Source organism: Accipiter gentilis, chromosome 8, assembly GCF_929443795.1.
Source record: "Accipiter gentilis chromosome 8, bAccGen1.1, whole genome shotgun sequence".
In the NCBI taxonomy this organism is placed as follows: domain Eukaryota; kingdom Metazoa; phylum Chordata; class Aves; order Accipitriformes; family Accipitridae; genus Astur; species Astur gentilis.
In genome coordinates, this window is record NC_064887.1 from 1,180,652 (window position 1) to 1,199,138 (window position 18,487).

The window sequence follows — 18,487 nt, forward strand, 5'->3', positions numbered from 1 at the left end:
AATTGGAGAAAGGAAATAATGCAAAATGCTGAAATTGTCCTACTATTGGTCATTCACAGAAACCTTTTAGAGACTGTGTTCATCCAGACGTGTGAAGGAAGGGGATGGTGGAGATTTCAAACTGCGTAAGGATGGGTTTGCACATCAGGATCATACTGTAACCCTGGAGATGTCGCATTGCCTGCATGACTACTTGTGAGGTCGAATTATCATTTGCTTGGGATTTTAATTTGTCGTCCATCCTTGCTCATTAGCTTGTTCCTTATGCATTTCTTTAATCCATATACTGCATAAATGTTTATTTGCTGCTATATTTAATTTTTTTTCTGACCTTCGCAGTTGCCATGTGGGATGGGTGAAAGGCTGTAGCTGTTGAAATGGAGAGTAGCTCTGCAATGGATTTAATCTGCACTCGAAGCTCAGCATAGCAGATATTAAAAGCTAAATCTGCTCGTAGATCAGAGCCTTTAGAGGCATTGTAAGAAGTATGTATGCAAAATAGTAATTTCTAATTCTTATTAAATATTAGCTTTCCATTGTGATTATGCATATATATTCTAGTCATAATTAATAAATGCCACAGATTTTAGTGATCTGAATGTAATGATCCCTATCAGTCAGTAAATAGAAAAATTAGCAGCATACCAATATACCAGAAATCATTATTTGTCTCAAACTGTGAGGTTCCAGAAACGCTTACTATGGAAGCCAATTTCTATCATGGGAAAGAAGATCTTCCTAGGAAATCACTGATAAAAAGAAAATCTACATTTTTTTCATGAGTACCAGTAGGACGAGAGGAAACGGCCTCAAGTTGTGCCATGGGAGGTTTAGATTGGATATTAGGAAAAACTTCGTCACTGAAAGGGCTGTCAGGCATTGGAACAGGCTGCCCAGGGAACGGGTTAAGTCACCACGCTGGAGGTGTTCAGAAAACAGGTGGATCTGGCACTTCAGGACATGGTTTAGTGGGCATGGTGGTGTTGGGTTACAGTTGGACTCGATGATCTTAAAGGTCTTTTCCAACCTAAATGATTCTATGATTCATGTTGTATCGTTTCTGTAATTTTACAGAATTACATTATACAGCAGGACTACACTTCTGTGCTTACCTGTGTGTTATTTTAGTTAATGTATGGCCTGTATTCCTTTATTTTTTAATTCTATTTTGGAAATGCATAAATGATGCAACCTGCTCAGTGTCATTGTAATAAGACTTACAGACATCTTCTACTTGATTTTATTTAATTTCCCCACTATAAAACGCAGATTAAAGAAGAGCTCAGTCAATTAGAAAATGAACAAAGCATGTACTTAAGAGAAAATCACTTAATCTGCGCTCTGTAAGTCTGGAAAATTCTCCATCTTCTACCATGTCATAGTTCAAATCTTCCCTTAGAAAGACTGCAAAATTCCTGTAAGACTCAAAAAGAAACAAAAGCATGCACACTTCTTCTGCATCAGACGTTCCAGTCTTTAGCAAAATCTGGAGAGGGTTTGTCCACTGGGATCTTGTGTCCCTCGAGGCAAGGACGGTGGGGTCTGTGTTCTGTACAACGCTGAGTACGGAAAATAACGGGGTATAAAAATAGGGCTCAAACGCTGTGCTGTACTCACAGAGCTTCCTGCCTGCGATTTCTTCTCTTTTTTTTCGTAGTTAAAGCTCAGCTGTCGTTCTGTAACAGATCATCTAAGAGGGCACGGGGAAGAAGAGTTCACTGAGACACAGACACAAATACTACAGTGGGAGAGGAAAGGGCTGGAGTAGGCGGTTGGCAATTCCTTCAGGAGTCTCTGTGGTGCTGTAATGAAACGCGGTCGCCTTCCAGTGAGTGCCCTGTGCCTGCTGCTGCCGGGAAAACTGCCGCGGAGCAGGGCATCAGGGAAGAATCACTACACCAGAGTTTCTGTCTCAATGATGAAAATGCAATAGACCTTACGTGTTTATAACCGTAGTCTCGTACGTAGTATAAATGCTATTCTAAGATATCGTACATTTGAAAATTACGCACAGCCATTGTGTATTTTGGATAGAACGGATGGGGGCGTGAAGTACTGCCAGCAAGGGCTGGGTGCGCTCACATCCCACAGGCTCCAAACAGCTGCAGGAAGAGAATTGATGGTGGTGATTTGCCCTTTGGGTGAAAATGTCCAGCTCCTGGGATTCCTGGGAAGGAGTACGAAAAATTATTTGGAGGAGCAAATTCCTTCTGTGCGCACGGGAATGCCAGAAGCTGTCGCATCCTGTGTGTACTGATTTCTGCAGGCAGCAATATCAGAAAATCTGTAACACGGGCGAAATCTGCCAGGGCTGTGTGGTGAGGGCATGGCATTGCCTCTCTCCCCTGCGGACCCCATGGGGGGGCTGCTGCCTGCGGGGAGGGGAGCAGGTACCCCCGGGGCTGGCAACCGGTCCGCTGAAAGCCCGATGCTCAACGGGTGTTCGTGTGCTCTTGAGGGGAGGATTTTGCCTTCTGGGATTAGTATGGCTTTTAGAAATACGCGTTCGATTGAACGTTAATGCTTCTGCAGAAGCAAAGGCTGAATCGCAGCAGACCAAGCTCTTCGGTGACACGCTGCTTGGCCGCGAGCGTCCCTTGCACCGCTCGGACCCTAACCAGCACCTTCTGCGCTCAAACGCCGCGGTTCAGTAGCGCTGCAGTGCATAGCGCGGGAGGGCTCTGGAGTGCCCTGGACGGCGTTTTGCACGTTGCTGTCTGCCCGTTCACGGTTCGAAGTGCATAAGCATTTGCACATTGGATTGGTCAACAAATTAATTCCAGTGACAAAGAAATGGTCAGTTAAGCTGCTGAAAGCAGCATCTTCTCTACCCCCCTCTGTGTTTATTGCATAATTATGAAATTATAATTAGGAAAAAATCGAATTATCATTGCAGACAGAGAGGTGGGGATGCAGCAGCATTTGGATGAAGAATTTAACGGTATTGGGGATTCTGGAAAAGAGGCCATGTAATACTTCTCTTTCACCAAAAAAGTCACTCTCTACTGAAAAGCAAGCATATGAAGCTTCAGCTAAGGCAATATGAGCACAAAAGCTATACTTGGCAACACCTGGGAGGGATGAAGCAGGTGATTCCTTAGATTCTGATGGTAAAATCTCTCTTGCCAAACTCCCAGACGTAACACTTCTGAATTTATAATCCAATTCCTCTCTCAGTTTTTGTGTGTTCTATTGGGATTGGCTATATTCTGCATATAAAATGGGATTGATAACATTTTAATCTGAAAAGGGAGTTGGCTACCATATGATTTAATAAATGTTACTGGAAAAATTGTAGTTTATAACTTGTCATCACCTTTATCTGGGCAAACCTTCAGAAGAAACAGAGCTGTATGTCCAGCCACATGTGTTGTAATCTTGATACTACATAGACTTTGAGTGGATATTTCAACAGGGGGAGACAGTAAGGCAGTGCACATTTTAAGAAACAAGATGGGTGCACTTATGCTGAGGCCCCAGACCTTTTACCTGATAATTCTAAATCGTGATGAAAATAAGACATCCTTTCCCACATTCAAAAAAGCAACAGCAACTAAAAAAGCAGCCCTAGAGTCATTCCAACTACACTAGTAAGCTTTATTATGCCGCATCATTTATGTGCACGCAAATGTAACTAAGAATACGACTCCAGTCCTTGAAAATGAGAAATGAGACCCCGCAGTGATCTACAGATGCAGTGTCAATCCCCTGCAAAATAATGGCACACATGATTTTGGAGTCCAGGAAGAAGTAGGAGCCAGAGACTCAATTCCTATTAGTATCAACCAGTCAGGCTTCAGGGATAGGGGATCTGGTCAGACAAAGCAGCTCCTCCAACCAGCCAGGAGAAACAGCAGGTCCTTGTCAGCCAGGGGACCAGGAGGAGCCTCCGGGTATTTACATTGTTGTAGTGGTACATAACTGGTGGGTTTACCCATGCGGGAGACCCGTGCAGCAAGCCGTCCTCATCCCTGCAGTGCCTCCTGCCCCCGCCCGCCCTCCACAGCTGGCCACGGCAGGAGCTGGGGGGATAATGGGAATGATGGTCCAGGTGATAATAACTGCAGGGGAAAGAGGAAATAAAGCTGAGATAAAGTGCTGGATTTATCTTGATAGGCAGTGTTGGTAAGGCTCTTGCTAGGCTATTATGCCCTGTCCCACTGTTCACATTTTGGGATGATTCAGGTATTCCTCAAAAGAGAGACACAAATATTATCTAGGAAGCCTTACAAAAATTAAGCTTGTGGTGCTCAGATCATCTGCAGAGAAAGATGAAGAGGTGATTTATCACGTTGTACAGGTCCTTAGTCATAGGAAAGCTGCTCGATAGTAAGGGGGATGTTCAGTCTTGCAGACAAAAACATAATAAGATCTGATTTCTGAAAGCTGAATTTAGTGGAATGCAATTTTGAACTAAGATGCTATTTCCCAGCAGCGAGGGGGTATTTAGTCACTGAAAGTGCTTACCAGATGTGGCAGTGTGAGCATCACCTGGAATTGCCAGGATAAGACTAGACAGCTTTCTAAAACATATACTTTATGCAGGCTTCTGGGAAAATTTCTAGAGCCTGTGACTATCTGAGCTCAGACTAAATTATCCTAGTGACCCCTCTGGCCACATATTCCACAAATATGTAATGCAGTTGAATTTTGTTCATATCAAACTCTGTGCTCCATAACCATGGCTTACATGTAGAATCACCAGGGAAAGATTTTCAAATTGTTTGCCATCAGAACATACGGTTTTATCAAAATTAAAATATTTGACAAAATACTACAGATTTGGGGTTTGAACAAAGTAGGCAAAACCTACAACAAAGAAGGTGAGACTGACAGCCAAAGTCAGTGGCTATCCTAAAACCAGGAGGAGAGGGAAATTGCTGGAGTGCAGGAGGAAATCCAGGGCTGGGAGCCTGAGCATTAGGGAAATATGCTGCTTTTTGTGAGAAGAGAACACTTGAAAAGGAGGTGAGTGATAAAGAACAAGTAAAACCTTAGGAGGAAAGGGACCGGAGGATGAAGACAACGCTTGCTTTAAGCCGCCAAGTAGACCGTGTTGATCTTTGTCTTGGAAAAGAAATCTTGCTTGTCTGTGTGAACGGAATTAAATCCTATTACTTCAGTTCTAGATTCTTGCCTGTGGCACGACTATCAGTGTATTTTCTTTGGAAATTTGTATTTTAGGAGATTTGATTATAATTGCTTGTGTGATCCAGCTTTTCTGCTGGATCCTCATGCCACTTGGCTCACAGGCCCTACAGTCGTTGAGCGGAAGGACCAGCAATAGAGCATGCCAAGAGCTCCTCGTTCCCACTGAAATTAACATTATCGTATTTCTAATCTGGTTTTATCAGTGACACTGGTTAAATCGGTATACTGAACAGCGAGCGGATATTTCACCTGCCCATTTTGTGGTGATGGATGCAGGGAAGAGACTGGACTAAACCTAATCCCGACCCTGGCACAGCCTGAGCCCCAGGAGACCGCCTTTAGCTTGCTTTTGTTTGTACTGGCCACCCAGTGCCATTGTGGCAGCACAGCAGGCTCCAGCCACCTCCTTTACGCTTAGTGAGAAGTTTAAGGGAAATAAAAATCACCTGGATAAATAGCATTAGGTGTCAGGTGTGAAAAATCCCTCTACGGTACTGCTTCAATGGTGGTAGAACATGAGCAAATCTCTCTTTTTCTACCTTCAAAGGTGCAGAACCTCAAATAAGAAGTTTAATGCTGTTGGAAGTCTTACACCGTAACATTTACTTAATCTGGAAGATCTTTCCACAGTTCCAAATAGATACTGCATCAGTCAGTTGTATACATTTACTTGTGAGAAGAACTGGTTTGAGTTATTTGATTCCTTTACTTGACTTTCTGGAAGTGCATTCATTCTTGAAGGATAAAGAAATAAGTGGCTCAGATTTAGGAAGATATTTTTAAAATATTGTGGACTGAATAAAGGCACTGCATATGCCCCATTACTCATGATATCCTGCTCTCAGATAGATTTCTACATTTCAGCTAGAATGATCCCTCACCAGCTGCCTTTAGGAAGTAGCTTTATTTTTCATACTCTGTACACATAAATAAGAATTCCTTGCAGTGTTTTCTCTGTTGATGAGCTGAAACATTAATGATATTTAACTTGGCCTGGGACAGGGGAGTGGGGGAGACCTGTATTAACAATGCCCTGTATCAGGGCACGGGGGACCCCGAGGACAGGTCATGTCCCGGCACAGCTGGCGTGGGGTGACGGTGCGTCGGTGACGGCTGTTCACGGTCTCTTTAGGATGGGAGAGACTTCTGCAGGAGGAGGTTGAGTAATGGGTTCGTTGCAGGGATTTGCAAAGAAATTTGATTAATAAATTAACCCTTTACGTGGAACTAACTCTTCTGTATGTTTCAGTTCCCCAAAATTGTCTGTAATGACTGCATGCTTTTTCAGGTCAACAAGTGAAGTAGGGAGGAGCAGATTGTCACCTTTGCGAGTTAGACTATGGCCAATTCAGAAGCGTATCTCTGTTCAAGTGATTGTGTAAACCTGCTTGAACTTCAAAGGCAGGTAATACTGACCTTCACTGCTTTAAGAATTGGGGAGGGTTCAGCCTTCCCCAGACCTTCGTTTTCCCTAAAGGCAAAGTTTCTCTGCTAATTAAAAAAAGCCTCTACATAGACTTTTAATTCTTTTTGCTTACAAATGCATAGCCACAAGCAAGCACTGAGAATTTCCAGCTTTTTTAAGTCTGCCTGACCCCAACTCATTTCTATTACTGAAATACTTCCCGTCACTGGACTGGGGAAAGGGCTGGAGAACATCTGCAGGTGGAGATCCCAAAGCACACAAAACCAGTCTGTGCCTATGAAAAAGCTCTGTACTTTCAATGTACGTTGAAGGGATGCTAACAATGTATTCCCGGTTGCAAAGGTGTATGTATGGGCTTAGATGGGGGGGATTTTGGCTGTGAGAAATTGGAGCAAACCAGTGAGACAAGACTGCAGCATTCAGGAGAGTAAAGCTCCAGTTGGACAGACTTTGGTTAGGAGAATGGAAGATGATGAACATTTTTTTTCCTCATTTTATTGGTACCCATCTACCGTGCAGAGCACTTCGATTTTAAAGATTTTCAGAACCTTCGTTACAGAAGGTTCTGAAACACCCACATGCAAGATCTGTATCTTTTACAGATATTTGTACAAAATTTTTTATTTGTCATATAGAGAATAGTGCTTTTCAGAAACATCATTTAGGGTATGCCTTCTTACTGCATTGATTTGATTTCTGTATCAAAAGTAACAATAAGACTGTAAAGAAATACATATTTCTTTAGAAAGAAAGAATCATTCTGAAATCCAGAATTCCTGCCTTCATCGCTGGGACCCTGAGTTCCTTTCCTCCCTGTGTAACATTACAAGAAGTAAAGCATTCCCTTAAGGGTAGGCCGTTTAATACTTTCCATCATTTTCCATCCATGTGGAACTCAGTTCTCTTATGCCCAGATGTATAAATAGTACAGTAAATGTAGTCTAGTGAAGAATTCTGCTGATGAAATGAAAGAAAAAAATCTAGCTTATTTTTTCCTAGCCATGTTGCTACTGCAAGCCTAAAAGCAATACAAAGCAACAGAAATAAAGGTATTTTAGTCTTCTCCATGAACAGATATGACTCTCCAAGTACACATGGAGTAGATGTAACAGGCATCATTATTTTTAAAAGTACAAGCAGAATTTAATTTCATCTTCTTTTCAAACTGTCACGAGCAAGCTGAACCTTATCTTAAACAAGAGCATCCATCAGTAGCAGTTTACTGGGAGCTCGATAACAATACCTGCTTTGCACAAAATAGAGGAAATTGCTGCTTTCTTATTTATAGCATTTCCAGTCCACAGCTGAGCTTCTGCAAACCTGATGGAAATAGCTGCGGTTATGCCTAAACAAGGTTTTTGCATAGCTATATTTCAACAGCTGAATGTATTTTTATCAATAATGGCAAGATGGATATCCCAGCTCTCCTCAGGTGTCGGTGCTCCGGCAGGATTGTTCTGATGCAGCAGCTTCCCATTACAACTTTCTCCTTCTTTCATTCCAGTTTCTCCGAAGATATTTCGTATTTCGAGTGACATCGTTGTGAATGAAGGAAGCAATGTTACTCTGGTGTGCCTGGCCACGGGGAAGCCAGAGCCTTCCATTTCTTGGAGACACATCTCTCCGTCTGGTAAGTACAACTATCTGTCACCTGGAGCTTTCTGCAACATCTCACCAGTAACAGGCTTTGCTTTTTCAGTTTTCAGAAGCGTGACAGCATCACCTTTGTATGCCTTAAAAAGCGTGTGCCTAACTAGACTTTTAGAAAATAAAAGCTTCTTCAGATTTCAGCTGAGATCAGTGAAAACAATAATACTACTGTAACACAGGAACGTAGAAATAAAGGCACCCTAAACATAAGTATATTTTTAAGCCTGTTTTAACAGGCTGCAGACATTTATCAAACAATTCCAATTAAAACCAAAGCAAGGAAATAATCAAGAACACACACGGCTCTCTAGAAGTGGGCATGAAAGTTAAAAATGTTAACACATTGTGCAATAGATTTAATTTAATGTAGCTACCATTGAACCATTATGCCATGATACAGCATACTTTATCAGAATGGTTTTACTGAACAAATTAAATTACCTGGGTGAAAAATTGCAAACAAAATTACCTCTAAAAGCATAGCTTCTATTTAATATTTCCGAGTATACTTTTAATTCCTCATAATATATTTAAAGGAAACTCTTAGCTAACATTACAGGCATCTGTACGCTGGTCGGCTTGGTGCAGAGCCACCAAAGCTGGCTCCCTGCCAGCAAAGCAGGATCTGTCTCACTCAGAGGTGGGGAGATCCCTGCTCCATGTCCCAGAGCTACTGGCTCTGGAAATCCTGGTGGGTTTTGTGTTTGTGAAAGGAGATACTCCCTGCTTCCAGCTGCCTGTTGCATGCAGGACTGGTATTGCACTGGTTCTTTTGTAGGGACTCTACAATGATGATTGATTTTTGCAGTGAAGGTCTTTCTGTTTGCTCACACAACTTTTATAAAATCCATGTAATTGCAGGGAAGAACAGTTTCATGGACTGTCACAGCTTACTGCAGTGTCTCATAATCCTGAGTAACAGTTTGCTTTACAAAGCAAGATCTAAAAAAAAAAAAAAAAAAAAAAAACAAAAAAAACTTTTGACCTTTAAGACAATGACAATGAATTCTGCTTGAAGTGTCCATCAAGGGACTAGGCAAAAAAATTCAGTTGTAGCAGAAAATGGATTTTAACTAAATGTCAAATAAAATTTTATTGGAAACCGTGGTGATACTTTAGAGTAATAGCTTAAAGCATTAGATTGTCTGCCGAAAGGAGCTGTTACAATTTTCCTGGAGAGGAAAAAAGCAGAAAAGGAGAATTAGTGCACTCAGGCTGGAGAAGGGGTCTGAGGAGGAATTAGATCCTGCTCATCTTGAATTCAGACAAAATTAGTGGACGTAATCAAAAGGAAGGGCTTTCAGTGAACCCACTGATTTTGTATCTTGACCAAAAGAGTGAGAATGAGGACTGAGAGGAAAAATGCGATCATTCAGCTGCAGACGCATTACATTTACCACAATGAGAACTGAAAATGAAATTTGAGGAAAAGACTACTCAAAGATATCGTGGTACAGGGAGAGTCAATCAGAGTGCTCATGGTGCACTGATGATGCGCTCTTGCCGAGCGCCTAGCACAGCAGACTGCAGGCGGACAGCTATGTTTTCCCACCACGGAGGATTTAAGGGCAGGCAGTTACAGCCTCTGCTTTGTTTCCCTTCCCTTGCCCAATACCTGCTTCGTTCTGCATTCTCAGCCCTCTCCGAAGCGTATATGAATAGCGCCCGTAGGAGACGGCAACGTTCGTTTACCATGTGCTTGCTCTTTCATCCTCTCTGCTGGAGCATCTTGACCAAGTAGCTGGCAGGCAATCCTGCAAATCCCATACACCTTCTCCTTTTAGGATTTTCTTTGGGGAAGGGTGGCTTGTTGGATTGGTTTTTCCCCATCCCTTACTCTCTCACCAGGAAACACAAACATGGGCTTAACAAATTTGGTACTTTAAAAAAAAAACAAAAGGAAAATCACAGAATTGAACCACAGACTGGCTGAGGTGTGCAGGGGCCTCTGGAGAGCAGCCGGTCCAACTCCTGTTCAGAACATGTCCAGTTGGGTTTGAATATCTCCACGAATGGAGATGCCACAGCCTCTCTGGGCAACCTCTGCCAGTGTTTGGTCATCCTCACAGCAAGAAAGCTTTTTTTTTTCATGTTTAAATGGAATTTTCTGTCCCAACGAGAGCCCGTTGCCTCTTGTCCTGTCACCAGCACCTCTGTGGAGAGGCTGGATGCATCTCCTTTACATCCCCATCAGGTGTAGGACCCCCAGAGCCCTCTCTTCCCAGGCTGAGAGCCCACCTCCCTCAGCTGCTCTCCAGTTCAGGTACTGTGGTCCCTTCATCACCCCCATGGCCCTCCGCTGGGCTCCTTCCAGGATGTCCGTGTCTCTCTAGTCCGGGGGGGCCCTCAGTATGTGCATGTATAATTCATTGTACAACCACCGGGATGTGCACCTACCGCAGGCTTGCTGTCTGGGGTGGCACTGGAAGCACCTTCTCATGGCATGACTGGTCCACTTCACCTCCAGAGGCACTTACACTGCTGCTCATGAACTGCTCAAGCTTGTTTACGGGCAAGGAGGAGGTACACCCGATACAATGACAATAAAGGCTTGGTTTATATATGTATATTTGAACTTTTAATTCAAGGACCATTATTAGCCTAGATCTAATATTCCCTGCCTGTGGCAGGGGTGTTGAACTAGATGATCTTTGAAGGTCCCTTCCAACCCAAACCGTTCTGTGATTTATGACTTACCAAAACAGAAAAAATACTGATGCAGTTAAAGTTTTTACAGACAGACTTGTTTTCTATCCCTTCTCCCAATTCAGCCCCCTCCTGTGGGGGCTAAAGGTTGGTGGCTTCATTCTGCTGGGGGCTGTTTTGGTGAGTTGTCAGCACCCAGGATCCTTCGGGGGGAGGAATGTGATGTTCATGTTGGTGGTTTCTTCTTCCTCCATTTAGGAGCTTTTCAGGGTCATTTTGAAGTGTTTGCTAGCATGCTTTTACTCCTTTGCTCTTTCTTCATTGCTCTGCAGCTCCGTGTTTCATCCTAATTTACTGTATGTGGTGCCTTCTACGTATGCCCGATATCATTCCTTTGTTCTCCGATACCCCTGAAGACCACTTTGTCCAACTCCATATCTGCATTTCTTTAATGGACTGTGGGTGAGCTGTTCATAGCCGTGGCAGTCCCTGCCCACCTCTCTCCACCCCGTGCCTGCCCTCCTCTGCACCGCGTCCCGTGTCCCCGCTTCTCGAGCCCCTGCTCCCACACCAGCTTGTGTTTCTCTGCATTGCATCGTTGCGTCACAGTCATAAAAACCTCATTACGCACAGAATCACATCTCGCTACCGCCGGCTCTATAAAACTGTGGTTATACCACAGAAAGGCAAAGGTAAAACAGATTGGGCAGGGACGCCTGCTCGGTTGGAGGAAACGCTGCCCCGGCCGAAGCAGGCACGACAAAGCTGCAGGCAGGGCAGGACAAGTGCAGGCAGAGATGCTCTGACGAGCCGCAGTGCTGAGGCCTGGCAAACTCATTGCAAACGCTGTGTTACAGGGCTGCGTCGTTACAAAACCCATTTCTTCCAAGAGGTGAGCGCTGATGCGGCCGTTGCAGAGTACTGGGTCGTGCCTTGGGTGTCCCCTGGTTGATTTATGGACAGAACTCTGTCCGGAGTGGGAGAACACAGGATCCAAATAACTTTTTGCTCAGAAATCTTCTAAAATGGGGTGGAAGCAGACATATAATTTACAGAACATATTCTGTCCGCTAGTCTACCAAATAAGGAAGAATTTTTCCATTTCAGTAACATAGTACCCCTCCTGTGCTCAGGTGTATGTTCTGGTGTACAGACTGTTATAAATGGCACTCAAATCCAATTAAATATCAGTCTAGCAAACAAGAAGCTTGGATTTATTAGAAAACAAAATGCAAGAGAGTTGAAAACGCCAGATTTCTGTAACAGCTTATATTCTCTCTGCAGCAAATTACCTTTATCTAAACATAAGCTTCATCTGCACTTTATAATTTCTACCAGTTTTCTCCTGTAATTCCCAGTGGCACTAATGAGGCTTACATGCAAGCATCACATCTAGAATACAACACTAAATTATATTAATGAATCATATTTAGAATATTCTGAAATTGTTTGTCAAAGCTGCTACTAAAAGATAAGAAACTGAAATCTCTGAATACAAATGATTCAATGTAGACTAATTCCAAAATATTATCATGATTTGCATCAATGCAGCCTTTACTTGGATAAGGTCGGATTCAATTTTTTTGAAGAACAGATACAATGAACATTTCGTAGGAATAAAAATAAAATGTATTTAGAGGTGATTTTTAACTTAGTACATAAATTATTGGCCTGGAATCTTTATTGTGCATGTTTAACTTGCAGTCATTATGTAAATGCTTTCATTATATAAATATTCATTATACAAAGCCATTATGTAAATCCACAAAAGCTACACATTCAGCGTAACACCATAAGAAACATGGGGCTGTAGTTTGTAATCTGAAAATCTCGTATTGTTGAAATGTCATCTGAATAAATTGCAGGTATTACTTATTTTGTTCTGACATTTAAGAGCAAAGTGCAGCATCAATAGTTTAAGAATGAAACCAGAATTTTAAAGAATTAAGGTCTGCCTGAAACGTCTAACTCCAGCTTTTAACACTCGTCTGCACTGTTTGTGTGTGTGTGTGTGTTGCGTTGCGGGTTCTGAAAAGCGAGCTCTGCCAGTGTTGCCAGGAGCAGTAACAACAAAAGCCATTCAGAAATCTTCGGCTAAAACGTTACTGCCTTGCAAGATTCGGGTGCTCTGTGTCAAAACTCTTTTCCCCTTTGGTTTTGCAAAACTTTCCCCAGGCGTTTTCCCAGCCTCGGAGGAACCGACAACGCGGGATGCCCGGGTGAAGTCCGGCGGAGCAGCCGCGCTCAGACCGCTGAGCCGAGCAGAGGCAAGCAGCAGAAGAGCGTGCCGCCTGAGCGCTTTGCTGCTTAGGACTGGCTTCCCGGGAAGGTCTGACATTTCCTGGGTTTACTGAAATGCAAAATAGGTTAAATTCCATAGTTTCAAAAAGTCTTACGGAAAAAGTAAAACTTTTTCTACCTAACTCCCTTAAAACAAAATGACACTTCTTGAAAATTCACGCTGTAGTCTCATGTTCAGGATATAGAGGTATTTCATTTGCCTATATTTGAATTAAGGAAATGGAGAGAAGTGGGGTCTCTCTCCACACCCCAGCAGGTCATTTTGGCAGTTGCTGCTACAGCACATGCACGGAGGCATCGGCACGGCTGCTTTCTCTTGTGGGAAGGACACAGTGAGGGGTAGCAGAGCAGACGGGGCGATAGGTCAGACATGTAAGGCTGTGTTTTGCCAAACTAGCTAAATATCTGGGTGGATGCTGGGGGAAACAAAGTGCTTCAAACGAAGCACAGCTGCATTTAGACAACAGCGACCAGGATGGGTCTGTATCAAATGTAGAGAGGGACATAAAAATAGTGCAAGAGTAGCCCCACCTTCGCCTTTGTTCAGAGAGCTTGACTTTGCAGTCAGAATATTTACCACAAGTGTTGTCAGATGAAGTTTCAGATGTTTCAAACAAATATTTTCACTCTAGTCGGTTCGTGTTGGCGTTGTGTTGTTACCCAGCGGACTCGCGCGAGGCTGGGCTCTGCACACGTGCTCTGCAGCACCAAGCGTGGTGCAAGAAGTGAGGGCAGCCAAGAGGTTCACCTCAAAAGTGCGCTGCTGGTCCAAACTGAAACACTGATACGGACGTGCCCAAAGTGCCCAAACTCCATCCCCTCAAATGAAGGAAACCTGGTGGATGCTCTCCTGGAGTGAACCTCACGTGGTCTTGCCACGAGCAGGCGTTCAGCCCGCACAACCAGGACAGATCTGCTCTGAAGTGAAACCCCCCCAGACCCCCCCACGGTGCACGTTAGGTCCTCGGCGCTGTTTCGATCTCCACGTCCACCCCTATCGTGCTGTATTGCCTGCTAGCGTCGAGACTGAGCATCACTGGCTCAACAAGGAGACAGGTGTGTTGATGTACGTTTTGATAGCGGGTTTCACAGCCACTGGCTGGAGGCAAAAAAAAAGAAGAAAAAAAATAAGACTGAGACATAGGAATCTCCTGGTTTATTTGTAGTTTTGTGTAGTGTGTGGCAGTGTTTTCTGAGCATACCATCCCGGCTTCTCTGGTTGTTCGTATTGAACAGTCCCCCTCTGCCTTTGTAACAGCTCAGCCTGGATCCTCAGCATCATCCCCGGTGACTTCTGGTTTCGTGTTTCGCAGTTCTTCCCCGCTTTCTCGCCCTTTTCTCACAGTTTTATCCCCATCACTTCCAGTCTAGTTTCTAGTTATTTTCCTAAAACATGAGGATAAACTGGGTGTATGTATATGCATGCATTTGGGAGGGCAGATTTTCAGAAATGATGAATTTAGCTGGATGAAAGCAGATTTTCCCATGTTGAGTGAAAGGCAAATGCCTAGCACCAGGACACTGATTGTTCATTCAGTCCTGTTTCCAGAGAATGGTAACACTGAAACATTTCCAAAATAACCCAACAACCCCCAGGAAAGCCCTGTAAGAACTGTTTAACACATGCAAAATAACAGATTTTTCACTAACACTGAGGAAAGCTACACTTACCCAGAAATTAGCATGAATTCAGATTTGAACATACTCACGTGATGACTCCTCTCCTTCTCTAACACATTTCGTTTGCTGCTGGGGCACGTGTGCATGAGTGTGATATGACTGAACTGAATCTAACGCCTGTCCTGTTGTTTCTGGACACCCCTAAAGCTGCGAAGATGTATTGCATTAATGTATCATCATAGCAATGTCGTTCTGACGATATATTAGTGTAATACATCTTCAGAGCACTCCGATGAGGGCTGTCTGGGAAGTAGGAGTCTAAGAGCCAATTCAGTTCAATTACAGGACAAAAGGCAATGCTAGTCCCTGAACAGGCAGGGTGTGATTCCTGCAAGACCCTTCCTGAAGCAGACTGCTGGAGAAAGCTGATCCTGGGGGCAGGGAGGAGCAAAGAGGCTTTTTTAAAACTTCTGGCTAAATCCTAAGAAACTAACAAAGCTTGATGTGAGCACAGATAATGCCAAATATTTTGTTCCCCTTGCACTTCTGCTGGAGAACCACGGGTTTTCAGATGTTATCCACACGTGACAGAAATAAGAAGTATTTTGTCGAAGTCAAGTACTCTGAACCTGTATTTTCAGGCTGAAAATACTTAACTGACATGAATTATTATCAGATTTCCAGGGCTTTGTGTGTCTACAAAGTGTGAGCTCATCTTTTAAAATGCCCCATCTCTTGCTTTGAAAATGGTTTTAAAACTGAAAGTTTTAGAAACAAAAGTCTCTGGCTTGTGCTTTTGTCCTACTAGATGCTAAAAATCTAACAGATATCATTGCTGGTGAGGGTTATTTCACACCACTGTTTCCCTCTAGTATATCTGCAGTTGTGCATTATGAAATTTTTGATCTAGGAGAAGCTGCTCTCATCCACCCTCCGCTTAGCTGCTGCCTCCGCACAGTGAAGGTACTCCCAGCACTAATCAAGTTGTGTGAAGGATCTTGCCATTGAAGTACATTTTCCCAACTTCGTAATTCAAAGTTCAATTAGCAGGTACTTCAAACAGCCTGGCAATACTGCCATCCGAAGAGACCTCTTTCACTTGGGCTGCTTTGTCCCAGATAGCTTAAAATCCGTGATTACTGTCTCCTGGTTCATGGGTTTGGGTTTGCAATGCCTGGAGTCACTCTTCTGTAACAGCCCTAAAGGTAACGGCAGGTTTTCTCATACGGAGCTATCGCTTTGTCAAGGTGACATCCTGCAGGAGATGAACCTTTGAGGCCGGAGCCGGTGATGTGCTCATGGAGATCCTGCCCCACTCGAGCTGCAGCGTCCTGAGCGGCAGTGACGTGCAGCCACCTTTCCTAAACGGAGGTAGATTTATTGCTGCATTAGACCAAAAGCGAAGCTCGTTCCCTTTAGGTGTCTAAGAAGCAGAATGTAAAATAATTCAGTGATTTAACCTGATCAGCAATGACAGTGATATGCCTCCCTCATGCCATCATTACTCATCTTGCAGGCAATAGCTTCATTACGGTGCTAGCGCCGTGCTCCTCGGTCAAGTGAAGCATTACCGGACTGAGCCAAAACATCTGTTTCTTGCAACCGATCTGGAAGTGTTTGGAGACGAGCCAGGAAACCTTCAGAGATAGACCAAGGCAGGAACGATCAGCAGTGATGGGCTAAGACTGACTGCGATCAGGGAGGTTTTGCTTGTGCGGCAGAGGAGAGAAGATAAGCAGGAGAGCCCTGCCCATAGCTGTCTGCTCCTCTGCCGCTCCACTTAGCCCCTGGCATCTGCTAACATCGTCTGTCCTGGTTTCGGGAGGAAGGACGGACAGGGATGTGCTCTCAGCTGTCCTGAGCCACCAGAGAAACCTGCAAATTGCCTCTTGGCTGTGCGTTGTGCGTGTTGGCACCAGCTGGTTCCAGAAGCAATGCCTTCAATGCCAGCATATTACGCTGACAAAGATAACGTTAATTTAGGGCTCAGATGCCTTGGGGCTTTACAAAGCTTTTGTGTCCCGCTCCTAGGCTGGGTTTATGGAGAACACCCCTTCTTTTTCTGCCTTGACATAAACTCCTAATTCTGTGCCATCTGAGGAAGCGGCTCCGCTCTCAGCTCCAGGTTCACAGCTCCATGTTGCGGTACTTTACACAAACCCACTGCTTTGCGGGTTTTTGTTGAACAGAGATGCCTGCTTCTCCCAGCCATCAGCTCTGGCTGGGACCTCCAGGAGTGAGTAAACCTTCCAGCCCAGGGGGTTGACAGGTTTCGCTGTTTGCACCGAAGGCACAGCACCAAGGCTTTGGGCTGCCACTCCCACCCGCCGGGGCTGGGCGCCTGAGCAATTAGTTGGGGTGCAGCAATTTGTGCCGTCCGTGCAGCAGAGGATGAGCTCCTGCAACACGCCCCTCTTGGCGTACGAAGCTGGTGGGGTGGCTGTAGGCCCTAAATGCAACAGCTTGCGCTGCTGCCTCTTTCCCAAGCGCTTCCTCAGCTGCAGACGTGCTTCAGGGAGCTGCTCCTGTGCTCATCCTTGGATGAGCAAGGCCTCCCTGGAAAACACCCAAAGCACACGGAATGGCTCGTGGGGGGCTCGGGGTCTTCATCACGAGAAACACTGTGTGCATGGGACAGCTGAATACCACACTGATGGGCGCATCGTGATTGCATAGATGGATTGGTCCACGCTACAACTGTTCGGGGACCTGAAGTTTTGCGATTAATATTTTATATGAATTTAATGGCCTGGCTCATGATCCTGAAGGGAAGTTTTTCACTTGGTAAGGGCATCGCATGTCATTAAATCAATGGTTCTCTGATATCAAACACACTGCTGGCAGCTTCCCAAGAACTCAAGGGGAAATGGTGTGGAGCTCTACCCAGAGTAAATGAGGGGATTAATTAACATTTGAAGACAGCAGTGCAACCGCTAGTACCCGATATAAACTGCTGGTTGTGATTCTCTTCTTTGCCTTTGAATAAACAAAAAATAAGGAACTTCCAAAATCACACTTCTCCCATACAAAAGACAGTGTCTTTTGGTTTCAGATTATGGGACCTTTTTCTTTTTTTTTTTTTTTTAACAATACTTGTAAGTACCATTCTTGGGACATTTAGTATTAGGACCCAATTAACTGACATTCAGTATCACAATCCATTGCTCTGGGGTCAAGTGACATTACACTGTCTGTGGTCAGGAGGTTTTTGAGGAAGACTTCTCAGAAAAATGTTATTTTTATCAGGACCATTCCAGAAGTTTGAGCATCCCTTCAGGAGCAATTATAGGTACTCCTAGAAATCCTTATGTCTTCTTAAAATCTTTAAAGAAGCTGAAAAAAAAATTCTTGTTAAAATGCAGCTGTCAGGAGAAGAATATTCAAACTAAGATGGTCAAATAATTGGGTCTTTGTGAAGGAACTGAGAAACGAGAGTAAGATTACAATCTTAGCGAAATACAGAGTTTCAAACTAAAACCGTACAAAAGCACTGCACAGAAATAAGTTTGACTTTTTGACGATTTTATAACAAATGGAAAGTATTTCTTGCTTTTCAATAAAAGTAGATGAACTCATTAATAACTCATAAAATGCTATGAAAATTAGAATTTTAATACATGCTTAGTTTATTCCCTTAGTTATTAGTTCATTTTTATTTGAGAAATACTGCACTTTCGAGTGAGCAATTTATGA

The 18,487-nt window shown here is 43.8% G+C and overlaps 1 protein-coding gene across 1 annotated transcript in view; it reads left to right on the forward strand.

Annotated features, from left to right (window-relative positions):
• Positions 1 to 18,487, forward strand: part of NEGR1 (neuronal growth regulator 1) — a 291,602-nt gene that overhangs the window by 177,504 nt on the left and 95,611 nt on the right. Inside the window, exon 3 of the mRNA XM_049808203.1 lies at positions 8,082 to 8,207. Within this exon, the coding sequence (XP_049664160.1) occupies positions 8,082 to 8,207 (126 nt within the window). The remainder of the gene's footprint in view (positions 1 to 8,081; positions 8,208 to 18,487) is intronic.